Here is a 10345-nt window from a genome sequence, read left to right on the forward strand (position 1 = left end):
TTTATGATCATACAGGGGGTGGGGTGAAAAATAGTTCTTTATTCAAATCAATCATCATGTGAAAATGATAACTTCTATTTCACATCAGGCCCAGAAAAAAATCTTGAAGTTTCAAAAGAGAAAATTTTGTCTTTGATATCAAGATAAACAGAGAGTGGTCCACCAAATGTAAATTGGTCTTGAGGGTAAAAGAAGGTACTCTACTCTCATTCCAAGAGAGTTAGCACAACTTTTATAACTGATGAGATTGTCAGTTTTTCTGACATCTGGCATCTGTTTCCTAGCCTGGTTTTCCAGTGTGTCCCATGTCCTCCCCTTGAGTGCTGAGCTTTGTGGGACTTTCATCCTACAGTTGTTGTAACCTTTGGTGTTCTGCTTTGGTCTCTTTTCTTTGCAGGTAGGAACTGCTTGTCTAGCTGAATCCCAACAATTCCCTCTCCTATATGTGAATTTAGGATATATCTTACATTCCATCCTGCATATCACCTGAATATTTTAGAAGCACCAAGGTCCTAACTTCCTGGTCTCATTTCTTACCATCTATGTGACTTAGAGCATGTCTCTTAATCTATCTATACTTCAATTTCCCTAGGTATTAAGTGAGGTAATTACTCAGAGTAGTTGAAAGATTTTTCTGAAGATCAAGTGAACTAATACTGCAGTGCCTGCAATAATAATGCACAGTAAATGCTCAGATGTGTTATATAGTATTGTCATTCCTCCACTGTGAAATTTATTTCCTCACAATAGAATTACAATCCAACTTATGACAAATTCTCACTTTAGGGCAACTGAAACTCACCATTTTGGGTTTATTTTCATTTTATTTTGCTTATGAAAATTTATTACTACTGTATTTTCATTTCAAAATTGATGATCTTAATCATTCCCTCTTGCTTTTGTATAGGACTAAAGAGAGACCTTGGGATCAACTAGCATCATCTTACTTGGTGTTTCTCAATACATGCTTCCCAAAGTGCCAGAACCAACTTCTATTCTGTCTCCAAAACAAACCTATTTAGTTTTGTGCATGTTCGTGTTATCATATTTCTCAGCTCAGTGATTAATTATATGTACTCTATATACTGCATCTTATCAACATAAACCCACCAAGAGAAAAGCTAGATTCTTGAGGCTACCCCTTGAAGACACTCCATTTCCATCTCCTGAAGAACTGTGGACAAAACTGACATCATGGAGCGGAGGAACCACAGTGGGAAAGTGAGTGAGTTTGTGTTGCTGGGCTTCCCAGCTCCTGTGCCTCTGCGGGCACTGTTGTTCTCCCTTTCTCTGCTGGCCTATGTGTTAGTGCTATCTGAAAACACCCTCATCATTGTGGCAATTAGGAACCACTCTACCCTTCACAAACCCATGTATTTTTTTCTGGCTAATATGTCCTTTCTAGAGATCTGGTATGTCACTGTCACTATTCCCAAGATGCTTGCTGGCTTCATTGGGTCCAAGCAGAATCATGGACAGATAATCTCTTTTGAGGGTTGCATGACCCAGCTTTACTTTTTCCTGGGCTTGGGCTGCACTGAGTGTGTCCTTCTTGCTGTTATGGCTTATGATCGCTATGTGGCCATCTGTCATCCTCTCCATTATGCTGTCATTGTGAGTGGCCGACTGTGTGTACAGCTAGCTGCTGGCTCCTGGGCTGGAGGCTTTGGCATCTCCATGGTCAAAGTGTTTCTCATTTCTCGCCTTTCTTACTGTGGCCCCAACATCATCAACCACTTCTTCTGTGATGTCTCCCCATTGCTCAACCTTTCATGCACTGACATGTCCACAGCCGAACTTACAGACTTTGTTCTGGCCATTTTTATCCTGCTGGGACCACTCTCTGTCACTGGAGCTTCCTACATGGCCATCACTGGTGCTGTGATGCGCATCCCCTCCGCCGCCGGACGCCATAAAGCCTTTTCCACCTGTGCCTCTCACCTCACTGTTGTGGTCATCTTCTATGCAGCCAGTATCTTCATCTATGCCCGGCCTAAAGCACTCTCTGCTTTTGACACCAACAAGCTGGTCTCTGTACTCTATGCTGTCATTGTACCTTTGCTCAATCCCATCATCTACTGCTTGCGTAACCAAGAGGTCAAGAGAGCCCTACGTCGAACTCTTCACCTGTACCAGGGACAGGATGCTAACCTGAGGAAATCTGGCAGAGAAATGGTTAGAGGGGAAGTGTGAAGTCTGGTGAAACTGGGGTTGATATCTTCTATGAAGTCCTGAGGAGTTCTGGGGGCCAAAATTAGAGGTTAGCATTTCAAAGGAATCTCTGCAGAGAATACCTCCTATGATTAGTCCAGGAGAAGGAAGAGGAATGGATTGTAAGCCAGAAGTTAAATTTTTACAGGACTTTTCTATAAATTACAATTTAGAGGCTGGTGTAGTATTGTGTCCACTATTGAATTTACCCAGTCCCACTTCTACCCAAGGAAGTACAGGCTTCATTATGGAAAAACAACAGACTTTATCATGAGCTCTCATCTATCAGAGCCTATTGACTGTTACCTCTGAGGTAACAGGTTCAGGAGGTGATCATTCTAGTGTGAGTTACAAAGCAAGGAGATAAGAAGCAGATGTTTTGTGTTGACAACATATCATTTCCTAGACCACAGGGGTTTCTAATTTCATTTCTAATTTACTGAGGTCAGTGTCTACATTAAACTAGTGACTGAAAGCAACTGTTTCTTTAATCTTCTGTCTCCCTAGTTAGGCTATAGGCATCATGGAGACAGGATCACATGTGCTTACATGCCATTTTAATACGATGGCCCACAACAGTACCTAATACATAATGGCTATGAATAAATATAATAAATAAATATAGCTTGGAGTTACGGAGGCAAGGAACATGTGTCACACATATAGATGGATTTGGCAGGCACAGGAACTAAACCCTTTACTAGGATATGGAAGGCTACAAATTGACTCAGTCTTGCTGAAAGGAAATATGAATATATATTACAAACCCTAAAAATATTGAAACCATTCTGATTCAAAAAGATTTGTGTAGATATTTTTATTTATAATGACAATAACATGGAAATATATTTAACTTTTACAAATAGGGAATTATTTAAGTGAATTAGAGACATTAAAAGGAATATTATGAAGATATGAAAATAATACAATCTAAATAGAATTAATGAGAGAAAGACTGTTCTTAATATTCTCAATATGTGAAAAGGTTAGGCTACCTAACAGTATCAAAAGAATCAGCCTTATTTATTTGTTTAAACCTAAATAGAAAGAATTTTAATAAATTATTGGTGATAGCTATGCAATGGACCTCTTATTCTTATAAATTATATCCTGTGGTAAAGCATTGTTCCCAACATATTTATTTAAATAAACATTTCTTAGTCAATAAGATCTATAATTTTATTTATCTGGATAGAAAGATAGTTGGAAGATATGTAATATAATTTTCAGAAATTTAGCTCCCTACACTTTTGCCCAAGACCTAGAACCCTGAAGACAAAGAAGCTTCTATCTCCAATTGTGGCATCTGATTATTGCTGTTGTTTTTTTAGTTATATGCTGCTTAATAAAGTTTGTGAAAGGCTACTAGCAAGGATATTGGGCATTGTTTGCTAGTCTAGACTTACCACAAATTTTAAATAATAAATATATTTGTGCCAAAACTTTTATATAACCTTATAAGTGTCTTACAGTAAGTTTAAAGATGACTGGATATAAAGTTTATCAAAAGTCTACCCCAAACTGTCACCCCCTGAACAAGTTTCTGAAGGGGATAATGATCTGGGAGGGGTGGGTGCCTTCTCTGGACATCACTATTATAAGTTTACTCTAGTTAATAGTACAAATGAGATGTTGGTTTTCTTCCTTGTGTTTTTCTTTATTTTCTGAGCCTTTTTAAAAATGAAACACATTACTTTTTCAAGTTAAAAAAATCTCTAATTTTGACTTCAAGTTTGAGTTTAAGTACTTCAGGTATGGAAATAATATTTAGCATAGTGTCCTGAATATATTCATCTTTTGATAAAAAATGAATGAGAGGAGGTTTGTTTCTATGTGAACTATGACAAGATTGAGCCCTCTATTGACCTGGACTGAATTTCAATAGTTGTATGACCCTCATGGCTTGCACTGATTTTAAGGTCATAAAACCTCCTGAGGTTTTTCAAAACGAATCATTAATATCTGGTAAAGTTTTCTTCATTCTCCGTTGATTTAACTTATTTCTCCCTTTAATGTAGATATGGGACTTTGTTTTATTCCTGTTCCTTTTGGTCCTATTTGTTTCAGACTATCTTTATAATCTGCCAATCTTTCAAATTGTCGAATAGATGATGTAACTTTTGGGGAGGTCACTATTCTCTTGCATCAGTGCAGGAGGCAGAAGTACTGGGTCGTTCAGAAAGGAGTGCTATTCAGCATTTCCAAAGGCAGCTAACATCTACAGGAAAGTGATAATCAATACAGAGGATTTTTGTACCAAAAATATTGAGTGGGGGCTGGGAAGTGGCTCAGTGGTAGTGCACTTGCCTGGCATGCACAAGGGCCCAGGTTCAATCCCTAGTAACCTCCTTCAAGAAAAGTCAGGTGGTTCCCACCAATGTTGAATAAAACTCTGCCTTTCAAATTTCTTCATAGCCTGTTCTGATTCTCCTTTTGGTCTTTATTTTAAACTCTTGTTCACTACACACCTTGTACACATAGATTTTTTTTATTGCTATTACAGTATTTATTTTATATAAACAATCTAGTATCTTAACATTTGCCAACATTTAACATTGTTAGCAAATATCCCCAAAACCTTTCTGGATGAATAACATTTTAAATATAACAATCATCCTGCAGTTCTGAAAATCCTATCTCTGCTATTAAAAAACTATTGCAGTTATGAAATATGAGTAAAGACTGTCAAATATTAGAGCAGAGGAGACTAAATTAACAAGATTCCTATGTGCGGTATAGTATATTGCATTAGATCTTGGAACATAAAAAGAATTTTAATGGAAAAATTTTAAAAATGAATAAAATGGTAAAATTTAAATAGTAGTAACATGTCAATTTTCATTTCTTAGGTTTGACAATTATACATGGAATGAAAGAGGATTATATTAAGGGAAAGAGACTGAGGAATATATGAGACCTCTTTTTACAATTTTCATAACTTTTCTGTAAATTTATTATTCCAAAATAAAATATATATTAAAAGCATGACTAGTCTTTTTAGACCTAATAATTTAATAGAAGTTTGATTATTTGCAGTGGTTTCCACAAAATGAAATTATGCTGTGCTTTCCTTCATGGTTATAATGGTATATACAGCTAACACTCTTCTTTTGTGAAGATATTTTTTTAAAATTTTTTTACCTGAAATTTTAATTCTCATGACATTTATTCATCAATATTTTGTTTTTAACTCAGCTAATTTATAAGAGACAGTTAAAGAAAAACCTACATCTGGTTAACTGCTTTATACATTTCTCACTCTAGCCAAGTATATCAGCTCTTTTAGAAAGCACTCTTAGGTGCCGGCAAGGATAGAACAATTACAGGAGATATGGATGATGAGAGCCTAAAAGGCAGCTGTCTTTATTCCTCAGAGCAAGATTGTCTTCCCTGATTTTTACATTCCATAGTCTCATTTCATGAAGACCAGTAGTCCCAGCCTTCCCAGAACCAGTGTCAACTGATATGCCTTTAGACAAAGAGGAAAAGGAGGAGGAAGGAAGGGCTAGATCCACTCTCCCCCACCAAGTTCCAACCAGTCATTTGTAGACCTTCATATCCTCAAGAGCTGCACAAAGCTCTTCAGGCTTTTGCTTTAGCTCCATTCAGCCACCTTTGACTATAGACCAAGACACAAATGCATCAGATGAGCCTTTGTTCTTTCAAAACTTCTAGCCGTCAATTCTAGAGTTTATGGTTACTTGAGGCACAATTTGTAACAGAGATCCTGAGAACACCCTAGACTATGGTCAGCTCTACAGACAAGGGGGCTGCTGCTTCCCCTGTTATGAGCACATGGTGCACCCTTTGAGAGAGTGTCCCTTCAGGGACTGCTTGCTTCCTGGAGTCCAAGGCAGTGATTATGACCTCTAGTCACTGCAGAGGCCTCGTTATTCTTTGTCTCATTATTTTAGTCAGTTTTTTCATTTGTGTCCAAAAAAACTTGACAAAAACAATAAAGAGAAGGAAAAGTTTATTTTAGCTCATTGTTAAAGAGACTCAGTCCATGGTGGGCTGAATCCAGAGCTCTGAGCACAAGGTGAAGCCGAACACTATGGTGGAAGGGCATAGTGAAGGAAATTATTTCAGAACATGATGGCCAGGAAGTAGAGAGAGTTCCACTCACAAGGGACAAAATATATATATCAAAGTCATGACCCCAATGACCTACCTCCTCCAACCACAACCTACCTGCTTATAGTTATGACCCAGTTAATCCTTATCAGTGGATTGATGCACTATTAGGTTACAGCTCTCATAATAATTTCAACTCTGAACCTTTTTGCATTGTCTCACATATGAGCTTTTGGGGGACACATGATATGTGAGACATAACACTCACCTTTTGCTGTCATTCTGATACCGCTGGTTATCGGTGACGAGTCCTGCTTCCCCCATGTTGAAGTTTGAACATTAAAAAAGCACACCGAGGCAAGCATATGAAGCAGGGTTTATTTAAAAAGGGGTAACACAGACTTCTCCTGAGAGAAAGAAGGGTGCCATAGCTGATATCATGGTATCCCAAGAAGCGAAGTGTTCTGCCCTCTGTATATGTCCTAGGCTTCCTTTGTTCTCCTGCCTTTCCCCCCTTATCTTTCTTCTTCCTGCCTTCAGTGGGGTGGCCAAAAGGTGGGAAATGGGTGAGCTGAAGGGGGAAGGGCAGGATGGAGTAAACAAGGACACATTAACAATCTTATAGCTCCCTGTAGGGAGGGGAAAGTCCTGGGACAGGGTACCTTGGCAGGAGTTTGGAGCTAGGGCAGGTTCTTGATAAGATCCCTCAGGAAACAGTCTCCAACTTCCAAGACTCACTCAAAATTGGCCTCCTAGATCTGACCTGACTTGATTTACCTATCTACATGTTAGGGTCTGTAAACAAGTCAAGATGGCGCCTGGCATTCTGCCAGAGGGAGTGGTTTGTGAAGTAATGCCAGCGAGCCATTAAGTGTGGAGATTCCTTATTGGTTGACTGCTGTATCTAGTTTATGTTAATTAAGATAAGCTGTGTGTAATGTATATATACCCCTCTTGTCTTACAATAAACGGCTCTTACTCCTGCTATATCAATCTACACAAGTTGTTCATTACCCCACCCCCACCCCGTTATTTTGCTGCAGCCGGACTGCGGCATCTACACTGACTGCTTGCCTAATTCTGGCTTCCATTCCACATTCTTTCCTGTGCTAGTCTCTCTATATTCAAAGCCCTTTCACTTCATTCCTACTGATCACATCTGGGCCATCACTCTTACTAGTGTTAGAACTGCTTTCATCAATGATAGAATACTGACAAGGGAACTATTTTTTTATTCCATCTTATAATGGATAAACTAAGGAATGAAGAAAAATTTCTAAAGCAAAGGTTTAAAAAATGGTTGAACTTATATTAGGAACCAGTTCTGACTGAAGAAACAAAATTACTTCTCAAACTACTTCCAAACTACCTTGTTTTCATGAGTCTTGGATGACACTTTTTGATGAAATCTTTTCTAGGTACCTAACTTAAAAAGTATGTCTTCCTCCTGGTAGTTTCTAGAACATTTTGTACATGTTGTGGCACATGTAACATTCTATGCTTATCATAGTACATTCTTCTTATTTTACCAATAATATCATAAGTTTGCAAAGGGAAGATACCATCACGAACATATTTTTATTCTGAAGACTGTTTAGCATAGCATCCCATATATATATATATATATATATATATATATATATATATATATATATATATGAGTTCAATAAGACCAAGAAGGTTTTTTAAATAAAGAATGAACAAACAGGGAGAAGCCGAGTAAGGGAAGGCCCCAGGAGATGCAGGAGTGGCTTGCCACCCTTCAGAAATGTTTGTCTGTACCAGCATTGGGAACTTGATAGCAATTAATCAAAATAGCAATTAAGTCTTGTCACCTAGAGCTAAGTACCCAAAACAGAGAATGGTAGAGCCATGAAATCCAGATCATATAGTTGAAGCACGCCGATGTTGTAAAGGCCTGTGATGTTCCTGAGGAATTGAATTTTTAATAAATGATGTGCCTCTTGTAGTAATGGAATACTGTCCTGGAGGAAATCTTAGGGAGCTACTTAACAAACCAGAAAATTGTTGTGGAATTAAAGAAAGCCAAATATTTTCTTTATTGAGTGATACAGAGGTCTGGGATTCCATATTTACATGAAAACAAAATTATACATCAAGATCTAAAACCTGAAAATATAGTTTTTCAAGATGTTGATGGAAAGGTAATGCATAAAATAATTGATCTTGGATATGCCAAAGATGTTGATCAAGGAAGTTTCTGTATACCTTTTGTGGGATCACCATAGTATCTGACCCTGGAGTTCTTTGAGAATAAGCCTAACAGTCATGGTTGATTATTGGAACAGACTTTTTTTTTGCATCATCTGCAGCCATTTACCTGACATGAGAAGATTAATAAGAAGGATTCAAAGTGTATATTTTCAAGTGAATAGATGACAGGAGAAGTTGGGTTTAGTAACCATTTATCTCAACCAAACAGCCTTTGTAGTTTAATTGTGGAGCCCATGGAAATCTGGCTACAGTGGATGTTGAATTGGGACCCACACCAAAGAGGGGGACCTGTTGATCTTGCTTTGGAGCAAGCAAAATGTTCTGTGTTAATGGATCACATTCTGAATTTGAATCTAAATATGATTTCTGCAAAGATCATTTCTTTTCTGTTATCATCTGATGCAAGTCTTCATTCACTACATTCTCACATTGAGCATGAAATTTTTTCAAGAACTCTTTTCAGAGACAGGAATTTCTTTGGATCCTCAGAAACCAACCTCTAAATGTTCTAGATGAAGTTAGAGGCTGTGATAGCTGTATGGTTTATTTGTTGGATAAAAGGAAGACTGTATATGAAGGACCGTTCACTTTCAGAAGTTTATCAAATTATGTAAATTATAGTGTATAAAACAGAAAAATACAGCTTCCAATTACATAGCTACATAAAGTATGGACTGAAGCAGGGCACTATGTGTCTGGGATAAAAGAAGACTACAGCAGGCTCTTTCAGGGACAGAAAGCAGCAATGTTAAGTCTTCTTAGATATAATGCTAACTTGACAAAAATGAAGAACACTTTGATCTCAGCATCACAGCAACTGAAGGCTAAATTGGAGTTTTTTACAAAAGCATTCAGCTAGACTTAGAGAGAGATTGTGAACAGATGACTTATAGGATATCATCAGAAAAAAATGTTAAAAGCATGGAAAGAAATGGAAGAAAAGGCTATTTACTGTGCTGAGGTTGGTGTCATTGGATACTTTAAAGGTCAGATTATGTCTTTTTACACTGAAATCATGGAGCTACAAAAGAGCCTATATGGAATACATCAGGGAGATTTTGATGGAATCTCTGGAACAGCATGCAATTGATCTATATAAGCAGTTACAGTACAGACCTGTAGATCACTCCTACAGCAGTAGCACAGAGATGGTGACGATCATTATGTATACTGTGCAAAGTCAGGGCCATGTTCTCAAGGAGCTATTTGGTCATCTGAGCAAGTTGTTGGGCTGTAAGCAGAAGATTATTAATCTACTCCCCCAAATGGAGGTGGCCTTCAGTAACATCAAAGAAGCTGACAATACTATCATGTTTATGCAGAGAAAAAGGCAGAAAGAAATATGGCTTCTCCTTAAAATTGCCTGCACACAGAGTTCTGCCTGGTCCCTTATTGGATCCAGTCTAGAAGGTACAGTAAACCCTCAAGCATCAGCATGGCTGCCGACTTTAGAAGAACGTGCACAACCTTTGTCATGTGTGGAAGACTTTAGAACAAGTGATAGAAAAAAATTTGAACTGTCTTGTTCCTTTAAGCACTATTATTTGTGAAATAAATGAGGAACAGGGCAATAGTATGATGAATCTTGATTATAGTTAGCTAACAGGATGACTTGCCTCTTGTTCACTGACCTCAAACCTATGGAAGTTGTTGCTGTACATGTTGGAACTTGTTTTTCCTCCATGAAACTGCTCTTCACATGCCAATCAGAGGAATAATGACTGTGATCAGAAACTACCAAGATGTTACAAGCACACTATCCTGATTTTTAAATAAAGTTGACTTCCAAACAGGATTTTATTTTTTTAAAAAAAGTCACTGAACA

The 10345-nt window shown here is 37.7% G+C and overlaps 1 protein-coding gene and 1 pseudogene across 1 annotated transcript; both read left to right on the plus strand.

The window, feature by feature from the left end:
• The first annotated feature begins 1194 nt into the window (after positions 1 to 1194).
• On the plus strand, positions 1195 to 2193 carry Or6a2 (olfactory receptor family 6 subfamily A member 2). The gene has a single exon (XM_027919961.2). The coding sequence runs from the start codon at positions 1195 to 1197 to the stop codon at positions 2191 to 2193; it is 999 nt and encodes a 332-aa protein (XP_027775762.2).
• Positions 2194 to 4319: 2126 nt separating this feature from the next.
• Positions 4320 to 10070, plus strand: LOC114078906 (inhibitor of nuclear factor kappa-B kinase subunit alpha pseudogene; annotated as a pseudogene).
• The last annotated feature ends 275 nt before the right edge of the window (positions 10071 to 10345 follow it).

Source organism: Marmota flaviventris, chromosome 9 (genome assembly GCF_047511675.1).
Source record: "Marmota flaviventris isolate mMarFla1 chromosome 9, mMarFla1.hap1, whole genome shotgun sequence".
In the NCBI taxonomy this organism is placed as follows: Eukaryota; Metazoa; Chordata; class Mammalia; order Rodentia; family Sciuridae; genus Marmota; species Marmota flaviventris.